Here is a 20,652-nt window from a genome sequence, read left to right as displayed (position 1 = left end):
TGCCTGTCAAACCACATGCCATTCACTATTTCATAGTGTTTTTCTGCTTTTATTTACCACTTGTTTTAAGCAGGTGGTAGATATATGCATGTGGTTGGTTGGGGGGCGATGGGTGAAGCAGGGGAGGGAAGAGGAAAGCATTTTCTAACAGAGGGGAGAATTGCGTGTTTCTCCCAATTAGTAAAAAAACAGCACAAGTCTTGGCTGCTTCTGCTGCACCCAGAGTCTTGTGGGTCTTTTCAGTCTACTTTTTCTGTCTGGAAATAAATTGTGTGCTGTTTTTCTGCAACCGGTAAATCCAGGTGCAGAAAAGCCCAACAACTGATAATCAGGTGGAATAAAATGAACACATGAAAGTACGCCTTCATTTCATTGCCCTTGATTCATAATCTGGACCATAGTTGAGGGATATGTCTAGGCATAGTCCTTGCAATACAAAATAGATTTGCCTGCGGCAGAGGCCAGAACTCAAAAGTCAGGATACCAGATACAAGTAGGTGGTAACTCTGGGCAGGGGAAAACGCCTGTTGTCCATGGAGGGGAAATTCCCATCCCAGAAATCTACATTAAAAATTAATTAATAGTATTCTTTTTTAAATATCTGTTTGGTGCCAGTCCATATGACTTTAATTTCTGCCTTTGGGATTCTATGTTAGAAGTCCATAAGGTACATGTATCCTTTGTGAGCTTAATAAATTATACAAATCCTCACTCCTACATCCAAGTACTCTCAGGCTACCATTCTACAATCTGCTCTGTCTGAAGAACAGCTCAACATTTTCACAATTCTGCATTGATATGGTTTGTAAATTATTTTGGGGGAAATCTACATGTATTAACTATTTAATTTTAATATTATAGGTGATTGAAATTACGGACGAAGAAAGCAAGATTTATCACCAGGCAACTGAATGTCAGTGCCATAAGAAGGATTATTTTGAAAAACTGAAGCACATCCAGCATTCTAAGTTTAATCAATTTCCAAAACCTAGGTCTGGCGAGGAAGTGGGAGCTGAGGAAAGTATTATAACTGTAAGTGAAGTCTATAATTTTGCATTTCATTTACCCAGAGCAAAGCCATATCTGTGCACACAGCTTCGGAAATAATGCCAGAAAGACCAATCACAGCATCCTCATCTGAAATATTATCAGAAAGACAAATTGCCTCAGCATGACTGAATAACGTTCATCTAAAGCATCATGTCATTCTAGAGAGGAAGCACACACTGCATAAAAGAAAGTTATAACAAAAGATTTCTTCTGCAGACCATCAAAGAAAAGACGCTGAAAGAAGACTCCGAAGCTGACACGTTAACAACCAGAAGATTGGAAAATCACCTTTGTTCAACAACCGTTTTTAACCAGTTACGCAAGTTTGAGACTATCTGCCTCTGGATATAACACCACGACCCACTCTGCTCACTCTTGCGAAAACCTTAAAAATCCACCACTTTATTGTGTTCATGACCATCTCAGATTGTTTCCTTTTTATTGTGTACTGTTCTGTAATTCTATGTAAATCACCTCAACCTTATCTGTTGTGCAGGAGTGATATGTAAAACTGATTAAATATAAAAATGGATTAAAGGAGCACTGTTGCGCTATAGCTAATGTAAATAAATTCTCGTCTTCAGAACTACAAACCGTAACCTTACACCAACAAAGAAAGGGTAAAAGGAGCTGATGTTCTGCGACTAATGATCCACAATAGTTCTGTGCATGTTTTAATGTCCTCAGTTACTGCCATTACGTCAGTGCAAAAAGGGACTTCTCAGTTTAATCATTAAATATCAGACTAACACCTTATCACTGCATTGCTAAGAACCTATACAAATAGATTTGAGAAAAACTTCATTCACAAAATAAGTTGCTGCCGGAGAGGCTATAACCTAAAGACTATTATCTGCTACAAACATTTCGGCAGGTGTTACAGGGCTGCATCCAGACATATTTTGCTCAATTCAAGTGTTAAGAAGATTACTCACAATTTCTTTTAGAGATAAGTGCTGAACATTATCTAAACAAGCCCAACTCTAAAATTGGGTTCACTCTCACTGTGGCATATAAGCAAGCGAAACTAAATGTAACTCTAGGAATACACCTTATAAAAAGACGGGCTGTGAGAACAAATTCAGTGTTCAAACCCGCCCCAATCAAAGCAAAATAACCCAAGTTGCGAAAAAAGTTACCTGTTCCAAAAAAGATTCAGCCATAAATCTCATCTCACTGAATTTGAGAGAATGGACACTGGGAAAAACCTCTCTCAGTGCTCTGATTGCCTAAAAAGTTTCAGCCGTGAATCTCATCTCACTGAGCATATGAGGATCCACACTGGGGAAAAACCTTATCAGTGCTCTGAATGCCAGAAAAGGTTTTGTCACAAACAACATCTTTCTCAACATGTAATAACCCACTCTATGGAAAAACCTTACCAGTGCTCTGAATGCCAGAAATGTTTCAGTGACAAAAACAGGCTCACTCGGCATAGAAGTACCCACACTGGGCATAAATCTTATCAGTGCTCTGAATGCCAGAAATGTTTCAGTGTAAAAAGAGATTTCACACGACATACAAAGATCCACACTGGGGAAAAACCTTTTCAGTGCTCTGAATGCCAGAAATGTTTCAGTGAAAAAGGAGAACTCACACGACATACAAAGATCCACACTGGGGAAAAACCTTATCAGTGCTCTGAATGCCAGAAATGTTTCAGCAAAAAAATCCATCTCATTCATCATATAAGAACCCACACTGGGGAAAAACCTCATCAGTGCTCTGAATGCCCAAAAGATTTCAGACTTAAATCACTTCTAACTGCACATGTGAGATTCCACACTGGGGAAAAACCTTACCAGTGCTCTGAATGCCAGAAATGTTTCCGTGACAAAAGCAAACTCAGTAAACATACAAGGACCCACACTGGGGAAAAACCTTACCAGTGCTCTGAATGCCAGAAATGTTTCCGTGACAAATTCAATCTCACTCTGCATATAAGAACCCACACTGGGGAAAAACCTTATCAGTGCTCTGAATGCCACAAATGTTTCAGTGAAAAAATCAATCTCACTCAGCATATAGGAACCCACACTGGGGAAAAACCTTATCAGTGCTCTGAATGCAAGAAATGTTTCCGTCTAAAAAGCAGTCTCACTCTGCATATAAGAACCCACACTGGGGAAAAACCTTATGAGTGCTCTGAATGCCACAAATGTTTCAGTGACAAAAGCAGTCTCACTAAGCATATAAAAACCCACACTGGGGAAAAACCTTATCAGTGCTCTGAATGCCAGAAATGTTTCAGTGAAAGAAAGGCTCTCGCTAAGCATATAAGCATCCACAGAGAAAAACTTTATCAGTGCTCCGAATGCCAAAGGTGTTTCAGCCAAAAATATCAACTCAATTGTCATGTCAGAATCCATACTGGAGAAAAAAATGTATCAGTGCTCTAAATGTCAGAAAAGATTCAGAGGTAGAGATAGTTACAAGCGCCATAAGAGACAAACCATCAAAATAATTCAGTGCTCCGAATGCCAGAAAAGCATCAATTTTAAACGCAATCTCACTCTACGTGAGCAGACGCACACAAGGAAAAAATATCACCAATGCTCTGAATACCAGAAATTCCTGTTTGAGAGGCACAGCCTCACTAACCATAAGCGACTCCATACTGATGAAAACCTTATGAGTGCTCTGAATGCCAGAAAATCTGCAGAGAAAAACGCTATCTCACCATGAGAAACTCCACACTGGATAAAATCCTTATGCCATAAAAGCTTGAATCTTAAATGAGAATGTAAATGTGTGTATACTTGTAAAAGCGCACTGCCGCCCCATCTCTGGGCATCCTGGCGATGTATACCGCTGTGGAACCCTTCCTGGCTTTCCCTGTGAGATGCCCCCTCCTGATCACCCCCAAGGTGAAGCCAGGAATCCCAGCGCTGTTGGGGCCATTGTGGAGATTAAGCAAGCTATTGCCCAGAGTTGGAGAGTGGAGCCCATGATTAGAGTAGGCACCGAGGCGAGAATTATCGAGTCTGCGGACATTGAGTCCAAGACCCTGCCGCGTCGTGAATTGAACCCTGGAGCCACACTTCTAAAGACAGTGTTATGCTTCATGAGAGATCCCACTCTGGGGAAAAACCTTATGAGTGCTCGAAATGCAAGCAACATTTTGGTTACAAATTACTTCTCACTTGACATGAGCGAACTCACACAGGGAAAAAAAGCCTTATGTGTGATCTGAATGCCAGATTAGGTTTAGTCTTGAATACAATGTAATTTCACATGAGAGAATTCACACTGGACTAAAGCCTTATACAGGAGGGGAAAGCCACAAACGTTATACTCAGAAAGGAGATCTCACTAAACATGAGCAATGCATCCAAATGAGGTGAAAAGTAAGGAGTATCTTGAGTTGCAGAAAAGCTTCTAACAACCTTACTTTACATGAGAGCGCACATATTGTAGTTGCAATAGGATTCATCAAGAAAATCTTGCAGGATAACTTAGGCTGCCCGCATGCAACCGGCAAAGAAATTTCAGGCCTAAAATTTTTTTTAATTGCAACAGAATCCACAATTTCAGTATCTGAAAGTTACAAAACTCTGACGGTCTTACTTTACACAGGTCTTTTGCTCTTTCGATACTTGGGGGCATTTTTTACAAAACTTACCTGCTGTTTCCTTGGTCTCCCTCCGCCGCCGCAGCTCCTTCATACCGCAGCGCGGCCGCTGCGAGGGGGTGACTGGTAGTCCCGGGAGCCTTTGCCGCCAGAAGCTGCCACCGCACAGTCCGCGCCAGGAGGCGCTTAAAGCTGAGGAGAGCGGTCGCGGGAACACACGCGGGCAGTGCCAGACGAAGCCCGGGACAAAGGCGGGGCCATCTGCAGCCATCCGAGGCCAGAAGAGGCCGGGTCGGGCCACCCCCCCTTGGCTTTTAAACTGAAGACTTGGGACCAGCAATACTAGAGAGCTGAATCACTTATAAGCCATGAAATTGCTTTTGCTGAAAGGAGGCTATCTTTGGATCCATCAAAGTTACAAATATATAATGATGCCGGCGCACTGGCTCTTACAGACGCATCACATAAATCTGCGAGCGAGCTGACTACATTCCCTGTGCATATTGTAGAGCCCTACGCAGGGACATCCATTAATAAACAATAGAAATCAGTCGGAGTTAGACGCGTCTCTAATTTCTCTGATGGCAACTAGACAACGTGGGGCTAAACAAGGAATGCAGGAAAAAAGCAAACCAAAGTCTTCATTGCAAGGGAAAATAACCTACAATAAAAAGGGAGGTGTGGGAGGGACAAAGACGCGCCCCAAAAACAGGCAGAATTAAATGAGCATATGAGTCCTAGAAGTAGAACTTTTGGAACCTAAACCGAGATAATTTACCCCCCTGTTCCCAACGGAGCTGACAGTATGGTCGAAACATTAGAATCTACTGTTGCAGATATTTTTAAGTCTACCTTAGAATCAGTACAAGCGCAAATAAATAATCTCATGACCACCGGATTGAAGGACCTGGATGATAAAATTGATAACATAAACTAGATATTATGATCAAAGTGGGGAAAGACAATCTTGAGAATTGCGCCAAATTACTTGTTGATCAAATAACAAACTATGGTAAAAACCAAGAAGTGACCCCAAAAAGAAATTCCCTGACTCAGACAGGGTTAGTTACCATGTCTGAAACAGATACTGTAGGAGAGGGAGCCCAACCACCAAAAAGAAAAATAACTGCGGATTAACGTTCCTGGTTTAGGTGAAAGGATTGACCAGACTATAGGGAGGACAGACTACCTCAGTAATTGTAATTTAGCATTACCCACATCAAATCCTAACAAATTTAATGTAACCCCTAACAGTGATAACCTAGGATTGCCCCCAGCCGCGTGCCCCTATGTTTTAGTACTAACCGGTGTACCTGCTTTAAGGGGGAACCAATCTGAAACATGGTATAGTCTCAGGAATAAGGTGGTGGACTGGCTCCAGAAATATAAAGGATTCAATCCACAAAAAATAAATGAGATCATTATGGTGCGTAGGGTAAGCTGGGTGGGTGAACAGAGGAATGATATTGATGGGGACTGTATAGTTGTTCATTTTAAACGTCCCCATACTGGTCGTCATCCTCTGAGAATATGTGATGAGTCCCAGAAAGCCAATACGAATATTCAAGCCCTCCCATTGGGATACTTTTACAGACCCACTAGTGAGCGAAGGTATAGGAATCCCGAAACCCTCCTTCCTCTCCACACTTCTAATAGATTCCAAGAACTTTCAACTCTGGAGACGGTCGATTGACTATTGTTACCAACGGTCACAGGTGATGATTTGGAGATTGTGGGAGGCTCACTGGATGGGGGGGGGCTGTTTGGCTCTTCCCCTCCGGCGCCTCCGACTTAGGTATGGCAGGTGGTGGGCCTATTGTCAGCCCGAAAGAGTTTGAGGAAAAGGAGATGAATGTCCCACTAGCAACCCAACCACAAATTAATGTCCAGGAGATGGGAAACGATGAATTGGGAGCAGGGCTTATAGAGAGACAAATAACGCCATTGAATTCAGTTGATGAAGGAGTATTACTTGGAGCGGATATTTGTACTAATGATGTAATCATAGATGACCAACAAACAGTCAGTAGTGGAGGTACTCCCTTAAACCAATATCATGTAATATAGCGGGGCTATCGAAAAATCTAATCGACCCAGACTGGTGTAATTACATAGAAACAAGCAATATTTGTTTCCTACAAGAAACTTGGGCGCTAAGTACACCGCACAGAGTAGGATACAGGACCTATAATATTAAGGCAGGCCCTCGGGGGGACTCACAATATGGGTAAAAGCAACACTTGAGGTCCGCATTACAATATTAGATATCGATTCAGTTGATAAACTTGGTTTAAAAATTACTACGAACGAAGGAAGGGTGCTATATTTATTTAATGTTTACAATAGACCCTCCCGTTCGTCCAAGGAGTCAGTGACATTGGAAAAGCTGGATAGCTTCCTAAATAGTTTGGAGGAGAAACCAAGTATGATAAATTGTAATTACGAAACAAATATAGGCCTTGGTGATATCTTAAGGAGGATAGGGTTAATAATATTCCCCTACTGGATAGCATCGAGCCGGTGCATTGTACTGTATTGGCAGTTCAGATTAGGAGGCTCACTAAAATGGGCCCATATATTGGAGCAGGGAGAAGTGCTAGTATGTAATTATACACTCTTAGCTGACACTTTCTCAAGTTATAGAAGTACATCATTGAAGGGCAACACTTTCATTGACTTACACAATGGGTTTTTAAAATCCTTACTATCCTTGGTAACGAAAATGCCAAAAAAAAACGTCAAAAGACAAGTCTATTAAATAGCAAACCATGGTATGGTAAGGATTGCCGTACCAGTAAGGCTAACATTCTAGTGGCAATAAAAAGTAGAACTAACTGGGATGAGGAAAGTTGGTTGGATTTGTTAATGGCAGCTAAAAGCAAGGATCATGTTGGGTTCTGGAGACTGGTGACAAATGGGAATCACACCGGAAGAGTGGTCAAGGATGTGTTCCTTGACGAATTGACCTGAGTTGATCACTTCTCACAACTCTACAAAGCGCCTGAATGTTCAGGGGCATGGGAAAGGGATTCACCTTGGTTTATAATTAGTGAAAGTATGTTAGAGTTTGATATAGAGGAAACAGAGCTAGCAATTAATGCAGTAAAAAGCGTCAAGGCACCAGGCTTAGATAAAGTCCTAGGCGATTTATACAAACATGAAATTTGCGTCTGGGCGCCTTATATTAACCATTTGTGTAATATACTAGTAGTTGGTGCCGATTTTCCGGATAGTTGGAAGGTTGCGGAAATCGTTTTAATTTTTAAAAAGGGCGATAGGACTGAGCCTTCCAACTATAGTTTAATGGATATTTTACAAAAAATATCTGCGAGGCATATTTTAGCATGTATGAACTTATGGTTGGAAGAAAATTCTGTACTCACCAAGTTCCAATCTGGTTTTAGGCGCAGAGTAAGCCCTATTGATCAAGTTTTTAGATTCTGTTGCTTATGTTGGAAGTATGTACACATAAGGAAAGGGCATCTTTACGTAGCTTTTGTAGACCTCAGGGCCGCCTTTGATTTAGATTCACATGATCTTTTATGGGAATCTCTATATTCACAGGGGCTACCGGCCTGTCTGCTTCACCAGATTATAAGATTGCATGCAAATAATTTTGCAAAAGTGAGATGGGGACCAAATGGCGAACTAACAAAAGCTATCCCGATTGAGCGTGGAGTCCACCAAGGATGTGTGTTGGCTCCTACGCTATTTTCACTGTTCGTATACGATATCCCGTCTCACTTAGAGGGCTGTAATAATGATTCGCCCAAGTTAAACGAAGAAAGGGTTTCTGCCCTTTTATTCGCAGATGATACAATATTAATCTCACAGACGCCCGGAGGTCTACAAACCCTTTTAAACTCATTCCAATCATATTGCAATAGTAAGGGCCTAGAGATCAATACAAACAAGACTAAATGTATGGCCATAAACCCTCACAAAACATTTAGGGGGAATCTGCTTTTAAATGATCAAAAACTAGAATTAGAACAGAATTTTACCTACTTGGGAGTCTTGCTTGATTCAAAACTCTCATGGAAGACCCAAGCAGAGAAGAGTAAAATGATCCTTACTCAGAATATTTTACCGATCCTAAAAAAGGATGGGGCGAGCTCTAGTTAAGCTGTTTCCCCGGCACTGGAAGTTTTCAAGTTCAAAGCCCAGTCTGCGGCGTTATATGGGGCCGAAATATGGGGGCTACATCTAGGAATGCTTTCACAATTAGTGAAAATAATTTTTATAGGAGCCTTTTAAAGCTACCAAAAAGTACCCCACTGATACCCTTAATGTTTGATGTAAATATGAAGCGCTCAGATCACTATGCTATTCTACGACCATTATCTTTTTGGGTCAGACTCTGGTGTACACCAGAGTTATCAGACTAGAGAAACAGATTTCAAGAAATAATGAGTTTGGATTTGTATAACACCAATGTTTGGCTAAAACACGTGCTCACATGGTTAAATCGGATTGGGTTGTCCCAGTTTTGGGAAGACCCTTCAAGTGTGACGCTAAATTCAAAAAAATTGTTGAAAATGACCTTTTGGGGCTACATTGCACATAGCTTGTCCAATGACCGCACTGGCGGACCAATGAGAACGAATTTTTTGTAATTCAAGGATACTCGCCGTTTTGAGGCCTTTTTAGACAAGGTCCAACCACCCCTGGCTTAAAGTCTATACATGAAATTTTGATACGGAATGTTGAATAACAACACAACTCTAGCTAGGTGGTCCAGGTTGAGTGAAGCGAGGATTAGTAAGCTATGTACACTGTGCCAAAATTGTACAAAGGAAGATGAACAACATATCCTCTTTTTTTGCCCAGCTTATGAAATAGCAAGGAAAAAAATGGATAAAGCCAGTGTGCAATATTTTAGGAGTGCAATCATGCAGAGGCGTTTAGGATTATTAAGTCGGATACTAGACAAGTGATCGTCTTTGGTGTTAGCAGATTCTTATTTGCAATACGTTTTATACGTAAGAAGAAGGGCTTGAATTTATAAAAGTAATTTTACTGTGAATACTTTCTTTCCCCTGTACTGAATCTTATGTGCTGTACTCTGATCTCATTAACTGGTTGTGTATATCTATGAATTTTACAGTCTATTAGTATTTTTTTAATTGTTGTAAATATTTATTATATGCCTTTTTAACTAAATTATAGATTTTATTATCGATTTCCTAGCCGCACAATATACCTGTAAAATCATTTATTCCTCTATATACAAAATGTATTATGTATTTTTATGTATCTTTCATGGCGCTATTGTGCCGAAATAAAGATTAAATTGAATTGAACTTTACACAGAGAAGTGTTGGTGCTTGCAAACATCAACTAATTGGCAAAAAAATCACAATATTAATGTCTTATTTTTCTCTCAACCCAAAAGGTTTCTACTCACCCTTGTTTCTTAACATATTCACTGGAAACGTGCCACCTCATTCAATAGCAGCCAGACGCTTTACTATGTAAGCAGACTGGTGGTTTACAACTGCGCCTATGTTGGGGCACTACATGTTTTTTCCAGCATAGTCTGGTGTACTCCCCCTGTGTGAGATGATAGCACCCAATGGAAACTGCACCGTTGTGTAGTCTGGGACAGTGCACCTACCATGTAATTCTGAACTGGGCCTTTAAATACGGTACTATTTTGTGTGCCTATTTAATTCAGGTATACAAAGAATGTGGTACTACTTGTATACTAGGGTAGGACAACGAAGATTGAATTTCTAAGGTGGCAGAAATGTTTTGTCAAAGTCCTTTATGCCCTAAACACTCTCCCATAACCTGAACATAATGAGATTACGTAGAAAACACCTCTGCGTGCCTAAGGCTGCAATTTGCATTTCAAGACCAGTGATTAATGTGGCTTTATCAAGTTCAAAGCCGTTAGGCGTTCCCGACTTGTCTGATACTTGCATATGGAAAAGATGGGTCATTTGAACCTAAAGATAGATAAACATATTCTTGGTCACAATTTATGTCTGCATCTAAAATAAAACTGTAAATAAGTAGAGGTGATAAGTTAGAAGTTAAAAGGCAGCCGCTAATCGAGCTGCATTTGTACATAGGCCTTCCTATATTATGATATCTATTTCTGCTTCAGGCTTTAATTGTAATGAATACTTTAATACCCAGGCATGAAGTCATCGTCAAGCTGTTTAGATAATCAACCTGTCTCGCCACCTCTTTCCCACTGCATCCTTAACCAGTGGCCTAGCCAGTGTGCCCTGGGCCCCAAGGCAAGAAAGGAAATGTGACCTCTGCCGTTTATTTGAACTGTGGAAAACAGCAATATGGCTGAGATACCCGCCACCCCCTCTCAACACGATCCCCAAAAGAAGGGAAACCGGAAACAGTTCTTCAAAGTTTTTGGATGTGGGAGGGAGTGACCCTCCCGCGGCCGTATTTATTAAAACAAAAAATTAAACATTAAACGTTTTCATATTATGTACAATTTCATTATCACATTTGCGATGTTTGGCTAATCTTAACATATTCTCTAATACAGAGGTTCTCCTAGCCGAACTAGCATCCTACAGAAACATTCTCTATAAACACTGAAATTGTACATCCTAACGTTTAAGGGCCAACGGCAAGGTCATAACCGGTGTCAAGATCCCTAACCAGACTTACCCCTCCCACTTGGGAAGGGCGACAGCACAGAGGCTTACCTCAAGTGCAACTACTAACAATTTCCCTTGACTTGTCGGGGGCACTTAAGACTCGACGCCATTTAAAGGTCGTTCGAATACTTGTGTGTGGTATCTAGAAGGTATCGTGGACCTCCCCCCACCCCACACAACTTACCGCATCTGCCGTCGCAGATGACCCTGGCCCCGGGAAATTCCTCAGGAGGGGGCTGTAACCCCTCCTACACAGGAAGGGGCCTTGACCGCCTTTCCTTAACTTCCGGCGACCCGCCCTTAGACGGGACCGCCTCCCCATTGAGGGGCCAATGGCCACCTCCCCCGAGCGCTCCCATCCGTGTTGGGTGACGCCCACTCATAGGGATCTACCAATTAGTGCTCACCGATCATGACCTTACCGCCTACCAAAAATAAATACGACAATTCGAACTTATGAAAACATTGGTCGCTACGACCGAAAGAGCATGCTCAAAAAGCAACACTACATCAAGTCCTTTTAATCGTAACAACCTAAATGATATTCACCATACTTTATTATGAAAAACAACAAAACTGATACTTTCACAACCTGTAAACGAAAAAGGAAGAACATACTTAGAAAATTCCACTTTATTGCACAACAACTTGCTGTCCTCAGGGGCTGGTGGGTGGGTCAAAATTGGCTCTTTGTTCTGTCCCGAGCTCACGTGTAGCGAGGAGGTGCAGCTTCGGAGCACAAGAACAAGAGGACGTCTTCTGGCCTTGCGTCTCCTTTTATCCGTCTTCAGGGCGGGCGTAAACCCGCCCCTGCCCGTCCCGAGGGCGTGGCTGGCTGCGTCAGTGTCTAGGCCAGCCCACTCTAGGGCGGGAACAGGCGCGCCCCGGCTACGCCGCTTCGGGCATACCAGCCGAGACGCGCCTCCCGCCCAAAAATGGCTTCCCGGGGGGATCGAGGCACTCCGCCATACGTTCGGGGGGACCGAGTGGTCGCCCCTTTCCATATGGCTGAGATACCCGCCACCCCCTCTCAACACGATCCCCAAAAGAAGGGAAACCGGAAACAGTTCTTCAAAGTTTTTGGATGTGGGAGGGAGTGACCCTCCCGCGGCCGTATTTATTAAAACAAAAAATTAAACATTAAACGTTTTCATATTATGTACAATTTCATTATCACATTTGCGATGTTTGGCTAATCTTAACATATTCTCTAATACAGAGGTTCTCCTAGCCGAACTAGCATCCTACAGAAACATTCTCTATAAACACTGAAATTGTACATCCTAACGTTTAAGGGCCAACGGCAAGGTCATAACCGGTGTCAAGATCCCTAACCAGACTTACCCCTCCCACTTGGGAAGGGCGACAGCACAGAGGCTTACCTCAAGTGCAACTACTAACAATTTCCCTTGACTTGTCGGGGGCACTTAAGACTCGACGCCATTTAAAGGTCGTTCGAATACTTGTGTGTGGTATCTAGAAGGTATCGTGGACCTCCCCCCACCCCACACAACTTACCGCATCTGCCGTCGCAGATGACCCTGGCCCCGGGAAATTCCTCAGGAGGGGGCTGTAACCCCTCCTACACAGGAAGGGGCCTTGACCGCCTTTCCTTAACTTCCGGCGACCCGCCCTTAGACGGGACCGCCTCCCCATTGAGGGGCCAATGGCCACCTCCCCCGAGCGCTCCCATCCGTGTTGGGTGACGCCCACTCATAGGGATCTACCAATTAGTGCTCACCGATCATGACCTTACCGCCACAGGTCCGGATAGTTGACCGGCTATCCGGACCCCCCACCAAACTCCTACCTAAAGGTCATGTTTTAACGATTTTAACCAAGCTAGGAAGTCACCTATGAGTAACTCATTGCCCACCCTCGACAAATGCACACCATCCCCCAAATACATACTGTCATCATTAATACAACTATGCGAGATCGAATGCAATGTCTTGGAACGGAACAACCGACTCACTTTGTTATTCAATTTTTTAACGGAATGATTCAAAGCAGGGATCGAGATAGCCCCCCGCCACACTTTTCGTGGGATCATATGAGACCACGCAATTGTACACCCCGGAACTCTCCTTGCTAACCAACTTACCGTGGAAAGCATAGCCTCCAGGAGAAGTCGTCTACCGGTGGTGACTAGATCATTGCCCCCCAAATGTACTATGACTATGGACGGCGGTGACCTCATCCGCTCTAACAAACCCTCAAAAAATGCCTGAAACTGGTCAATACAGAGACCGCCCCTTCCGTAGAAGGACACTCTGTACCCGTATTCCCCAGGTACGTGAATCATATCACCTGCTTTGAATACGTCTGCGGCCCGTCTCACGTATGAGTGGCCTACAACCCACACCTCCTTTCTCTCAGCCGGTGATGTGTGACCGCTGGCCTGGTGTTGGGTCAACTGCACAGTCCGCCCTGCCGCGTAGGCTTGCGCAACTGAAAACAAACAAAAGACAAGAAGCGTGAGTACATGATTACAGCTTCACAACATGTGCAATCGCACATACCTCTTATAACAATTGGAGGACCAACGCCCCACCCGTTTCACTTGTTCTACATTAAGACCCCTGGCTGTAGCTTCTGTGGCAGCCCCTATACGAAAGGAATGGGTCCCAAATTCACCCGGGTCCAAGCCCGCTGCGGCAATGGCCATTGCAAGCACCCGCTGAAACTGAAACCTCGTCAGCGGGGTGGCGTCTACATGCCTCAACAATGTCCCCCCCCATGATGCCACCCTTCGTGCTAGGTAATCTTCTAAGCACTGAACCGGACACATGGATGACTCGGGGATCCTGCGAATGATCGTGCAGTCCCCCCTCCCATCTTGGTCAGTCTTGGACCTGAGAAAGGAGACAATCATCGCATCACCCCTGATCTGAACCTGCTCCCTGCACAAGCCCCCCGTCACATCCCGTTTGTTCCTTGCAACTAGCTCACTAACTCTCATAGCCCCGTGAAATGCCAGCATAAATGCAGTCCGGAACAAACAGGTCTCGAACGGGGACGAGCATGTGTTAGGGAGTGTGGTCAGCAACTGGGACAACCTGTCTAGACCTATCGGTCGTCTTACGTCTACTCTGCGACCCTCCAGACGTTGCCACCCACGCAGCGCTTTCTGTACCGTAAAAGACGCTGTCGGGTCCAGGATGCCATGGGCCCTGGCAACAAAGGAAATGGCGGCACGATGCCTTTGGGCCGTGGCCACCGATTTCCCAGCCCTACGTAAGGACATCAGGAAAAGTACTACCAACTCCTCCTGCCCCCAAAGTCCCCCTCTCTCTGCCCCCAAAAAGGCTAAATAGGCCTGGAACGCCCCTTCATATGCCTTCCTTGTCCTGGGTGCTAGACTCTCTCCCACGAGGTGACGAAGTTCGGGGCACCGAGAGACCAGAGAGCTTCGGGGAAGGGTGCCGGCTCCGGGTCCGCTGAAGGAAGGAAACCCGAGAAAGCCTGCATGTGAAAACGAGACAGTGCATCAGCGGCCTGATTCATCACCCCAGGGACATGTTTTGCTCTGAATACCACGTTCAGTTGCATACACAGTAAGACAATTTCTTTGAGCAGCCTCAAAATCAATTTACAACGGGCTGCCTGACTATTGATGCATTCTACCACGGTCATATTGTCGGACCAGAACACAACAGAATGATCTCTGAACCCTTCTGGCCAGGTTCTCAGGGCCACCAGAATGGGAAATAATTCGAGGAAAGCGATGTTACTTGTCAGCCCCTTCTCGTGCCACCATAGGGGCCACTTCTGTGCCGACCATTTTGTGCCGAAGATGGCGCCAAAACCTACGCTTCCTGCTGAATCTGTCCATAGCCCAAGCTCATCGGAGGACATGACTGGCTTGTTCCAGACAACTCGGCCATTGAAGTCCGCCAAGAATGCTAACCAAATCCGCATGTCCTGGCGGACCTCAGTCGATAACCTTGTGCGATGATGACCCTCCTTCAGGCCAACCATCGCTTGGGCAATTGAGCGGGAAAAGGGGCGAGCCATTGGTATCACTCTCAAGGCAAAGTTCAACTTTCCCACTAACTGTTGCAACTGATGCAGTGTAACCTTGGATGCAGTTAAACATACTTGAAGGGCTGCCCTGAATTTCGACACCTTGCTAGCTGGTAAACGGAAGCACCCCTCCCTTGAGTCCAACTCGATCCCCAGAAACTCGAGGCAAGTCGTGGGACCCATAGTTTTACCCGGTGCCAACGGCACGCCGAGATGACCCATTAACACACAGAATTCGTCTAAAGCCTGGGCACATTCGGGACTACCGGCGGGGCCACGGAACAGAAAGTCGTCAAGGTAATGCATTACATTTCGGAAACCCGCTGTCTCAGTGAACACCCACTGCAGGAAAGTACTGAATTGCTCAAAGTAAGCACAAGAAATAGAGCAACCCATTGGCATACACCTATCCATGTAAAATGACCCCTGGAACCCGAATCCCAAAAGACGCTGATCGTCTGGGTGTACCGGGAGCAACCGGAACGCTGACTCGATATCAGATTTCGCCATCAACGTCCCGTGCCCCAGGCGATTCAAGATGGCTACTGCCTCATCAAAAGATGCGTATCGCACCGAACAAACTTCTGGATCAATTGCGTCGTTCACCGAAAGACCTCGTGGAGCAGACAGATTATGGATCAAACGGAACTCACCCGGGTCCTTCTTGGGGACCACTCCTAACGGAGAACAAACGAAACCTGGTACCGGGGGTTCACTAAACGGGCCGGCGACCCGTCCCCGGCTAACCTCTTTCTGAATTTTCTCTTGCACTACCGATGTATGTTGTAAAACGGAAAGTTGATTTTTGCACGTCCCTACACCCTGAAAGTCCCCTACCGGGATGCGGAAACCATGTGTAAAACCGTTCCGTAGCACCCCGGCAGAAGTACGATCCGGGTATTCGCTGAGCCAGGGAATCATTGCCAAGGTATCAATCGGGGTTGGTAAAGGCGCCCCTCGGCCTAGCTTAGACCTGTTTGGCGCCCCCCTTACCCCCATTCTCACCCGTTCTGGCTCTGCACGATGACTCAGGATGGGACGACCCACACGTACTACACTCATGTTTGAACTTACACGCTCCCGGAGGCCTGGTACATTTCCCCTTGTTGAAATTAAAACAGAAACCCTTTTTCCCTGTATTGCCTGCGGGCCTTGACTGGTCGTCGGTGCTCGTACTTGGTCGAAAGGGCGTCCCCACATTTTGGCGGGAGTAATCAACAACATTGCTCCCGACCAATGGCATTCTTAACATTCCTGATTCTTTCATTTTGTCCCAAGTTAACGAATCGTAACAATCCCAAGTCAAACTCTTGTTATGTTCCTTTTCCTTTCTGAACAGATTGTCATAACAAAACCAATGGTTACCTTGATACGTTGTCGAGTAACCCATGATTCGTGATTGGTAAACGGGAAACTCAGGGAGCAACTCGGGCCTACGTTCCCCCAAAATCGATGTGAAAATACCCCATGCATTGCCCCAGTTGCCAATGTTCTCATTAACCTTAAAGGCGGCCATTTTTGCGCGCCAAACACTCGGATGCATCAAGTCCTTCTGACTTTTCACATGCTCCACATCATAATGATCAACAAGCAGGGAAAAAATATTCACGTACTCTCCCGCCCAGATCTTTTCTTTTATAGCTAACGGCACATGTTGTCCCAATCTCTCTCTACGAGAGGGCGCTGACTCGTCCCTCGCAATCGGCAATGGCCGCTTACCTGCACCGGACGCAGCTTCTGCCGCTTGCGGCTTGTCTATCCCCGCCACTCTAGCTGCCTCTTTCTTCTCACGAAGCCCTTTTATCAGCGCCTGTGCCTCGGCAGCCGTGGCGCCATCACCACTATCCCCCAACCACGCTGCTAGCTGTGCTGCCAGCTCGGGGGGCATGTCTTCCTTGGATGTCGGGGAGACGACCCCCGGGATTGGATTCCCCTCTATCGGTACTGGGGTCGGCGCCTCGAGAGGGGCAGAGGGAACCGGGACGTCCCCACCGGCTGGAACCTTTCTCGGCCTCTTAGGTCTCCCTCCAGCCGGCGAAGGGCCCGAACCCTCCTCCCCATCTCGCTCCGCCAACCGTTTCTTTATGTCGGACATATCTTTAAAGAGTGCCCGAACCATCTGGTCAGTCGTCATTCTCTTTTCGCCTTTCCTGGGCATCTTCTTCGACGAAGTATCTGGAAGACAAAGAAAAAGATCAAAACGCTCAAAATTGGCTCTTTGTTCTGTCCCGAGCTCACGTGTAGCGAGGAGGTGCAGCTTCGGAGCACAAGAACAAGAGGACGTCTTCTGGCCTTGCGTCTCCTTTTATCCGTCTTCAGGGCGGGCGTAAACCCGCCCCTGCCCGTCCCGAGGGCGTGGCTGGCTGCGTCAGTGTCTAGGCCAGCCCACTCTAGGGCGGGAACAGGCGCGCCCCGGCTACGCCGCTTCGGGCATACCAGCCGAGACGCGCCTCCCGCCCAAAAATGGCTTCCCGGGGGGATCGAGGCACTCCGCCATACGTTCGGGGGGACCGAGTGGTCGCCCCTTTCCATAATCATTGTTCTGTGGGCCCCTCAGGCCTCTGTTTGAACTGTGACAAACAGCAGTTATCAGGGTTCAGTGGGCCTATACGGCATCTGGGACCTGGTGCCACTGCACCTGCTGCACCAATGGGAAGCTAAGCCCCTGCCCTTAACAGCTTCTCTTCTAGCCCCACTGGAGAACCGAAACAGCCAAGTACTGATCTGGCCATATATGCAGGCATGCAGCTGCCTCTTCCATGGAAGGGATTTAGTCGCATGAAAGCAGCATGCGAGAAACAACCATTTTCTGAGGTAAAGTCAACCAACACCTCGTCTGTTCCAACCTGAATCCATTTAAAACCAGGGACGAAAAAACGGTTCATCGTCATCCCTTGCTTATCAGAAGGGTAAAACAGATTCATCTAACATTACAGTGTACCACATACAAAATTGTGATTCTGTGTACAAATTAAAACTAGCATGCATAAAGAAAGGGGAGCCTTTGGCCATAATAGCCATTTTCCCTACCCATACTTTTAACACATCCTATACAAAAAATGGTATTTACATTGTCATCCGGAAATAGTCATTAGCGCCTACTCATAACCAAATGCCACTTAGAATTGTCTTTCACTTCAGGCGTTCAAAAGTAAATTGATATAAAAGCAGTATTACATTTTTTGACATGTTGTACACTTACCAAAATTTAGAGCATCAATTTTATATGACACACCATAGAAAAAAGGAGTTGTTTATATATACTAAACCTCCAGAAACATTCAATTAACCAGTTATAAAGTCACGTCTAGCTTAGTTAGTTTATAGTCTTCTTTTTTTTTAATAGAAATTATTTCACATTGTTACTAAATCTGCATGGCTAAACACTTATAAGGTCCCAAAGGCGAGACCTATTGGCTATGACAATGCTTGTTATTGATTGAGTACATTGAGCGGCAGAACTTTTTATTAAGTCCTGAAGAATGCCGCAAACACCTCTTTGGAGGGTTAATAGGCTGAAACATGTTGACCTCTTATTGACACTAACAGTGCATATATATTTCTCCCACAGTGTCCTGCTTTTAATCCTGGCCCAGGGGCGTACAAATAATGGAAACCACATACCCTTTAAGTTTTAACTTTTACTCTGCTGTCCCCACTACCCTGAGCTCATTATTGTGGTATTTAGTATACCTTTCTCTATAACAAAATATGCCTAAACTCCCCCCTCTCAGTAAGGGGGTTGTTTCATGGTGCAAGGAGATTCCCAATAAGGAAGCATGCCAACTATGGTGGGTGAGGGAAATCGTCCCTTTAAAGGGATATTTCATCTTAGCTAGGTCTTCATTTGCAATAAGTAATCCTCAGAGATCCAAGGGTATCTTGATTGTGGTAGAAATGCATTTTTACCCCTTCATTGTACGTTCAAGCACACACCATTGCATGACTTGTTGTGATCTATGTAGGAAAAATAGTCTGAGCACTGAGAAAATGTGTTAAAATAACAGAAAGTTGATAAACGCATTTAATAACTTCTCATACCTGGATTTATCTAGAAGAGAAGTCTGTTAATTCTAGCAGATTTTTGATACCACAAGGTATAAGAAATTAGGGGATCTTTATCTGATATCTTTATTAGTAAATTATCTGAAATTATTGGACATAAAATTTTCCAAGTATTATTTATAAAGACTAAGGAAGTTCTATATTGGTCTTTTCTAAACTACAATAACCACCTCTCTCAAATCAATATTGTGCTTGTTTTAGTGAGAAAACTAAATGATCTAAGAGAAACCAGGAACTGGCATCAGTATTTTTTCTAGGAAGCTTCAAGTTAGAGAGTGAAAACACTTTTGAGAATGCCCCAAAATTTGTGGTAAAGATATTTCAATATGTTTGACTAAAAGAATAGGTAAATTTCATGACAATATTGAAATGGGAACTAACAGGAACAAATATTTACACAACATTACAAGAATATTAGAGACTACATTTCAGCAATATAGGAAATACTGAGGTTCATGTACTAATAATCCATTTGGTAAAAAGTGGTTGCTTGTAGAGTCAGCACACTACTTTGTCTGTGATAGCTTTTAAATAAAGTAGAACAGCCAACAATATCCCAACAGTTAATATTTGGTAGACTATTACATATGTATGTATAAAACATTACAAGAGCTAGAACAAAGGAGACTGGTATTCAATTGGTCTTGTGTAGTTAATCCTATTATATTTGGAAATGTATCATCATATTCATACAGTTAAAGCAGCACTGTATTAAGACAATTTTAGTGACAACCAAATACATACTTGGTGCTCATAAGTGTGTGAGTGAACAGTGGTGACGCAAGTGGTGGGGTAGACAGCGTGAGCGGCGCAATAAAAACAAAAGTGCAAGTATCATACAGTGGGTGGCTGAGTGAAGGGAACAAATCAAGTGACTTCTGTGTTCAATTCACAATTTAAGTAACAGCCACAGTAGAGAAATGCGCCAATTAATGTGCTGTAGAGTCAACGGCGTTTCGATCCTCAATGGTTTGGGATCATCATCAGGACATGGTTGTCATGGTTTGTAGTGCTGCGGGGCGAAAAGAACAAATCAGGGGGGTGAAAGGAAGAAGGAACGCGTCAAAGCGGGAGGATGTCAGGGGGCAGCCACCCACTGTATGATACTTGCACTCTTGTTTTTATTGCGCCGCTGGGTCTGTTAGAACTCTTTTAAAATATGACATTTAAATGTCAAAAAAATCAGGAATTTTAGTTTCAAGTCTGGTCAAACCTTATTGAATGCTACACCAAAAGATGCCCTTCTGTTCCTATATTTTATTGTGCACCATGATTCAGAAATGACATTTTTTTGCTTTCGGAGGTAAA

The 20,652-nt window shown here is 44.3% G+C and overlaps 1 protein-coding gene across 1 annotated transcript; it reads left to right on the top strand.

Annotated features, from left to right (window-relative positions):
* The first annotated feature begins 2,240 nt into the window (after positions 1-2,240).
* LOC147737751 (uncharacterized) lies at positions 2,241-3,449 on the top strand. Its single transcript, XM_086924968.1, has one exon. The coding sequence runs from the start codon at positions 2,241-2,243 to the stop codon at positions 3,447-3,449; it is 1,209 nt and encodes a 402-aa protein (XP_086781094.1).
* The last annotated feature ends 17,203 nt before the right edge of the window (positions 3,450-20,652 follow it).

The sequence above is a fragment of the Lissotriton vulgaris genome, chromosome 1_1, assembly GCF_964263255.1.
Source record: "Lissotriton vulgaris chromosome 1_1, aLisVul1.2, whole genome shotgun sequence".
NCBI classification, from domain to species: domain Eukaryota; kingdom Metazoa; phylum Chordata; class Amphibia; order Caudata; family Salamandridae; genus Lissotriton; species Lissotriton vulgaris.
The sequence above is the reverse complement of the archived record's forward strand: the minus strand, read 5'-3'. Positions and strand labels throughout refer to the sequence as shown.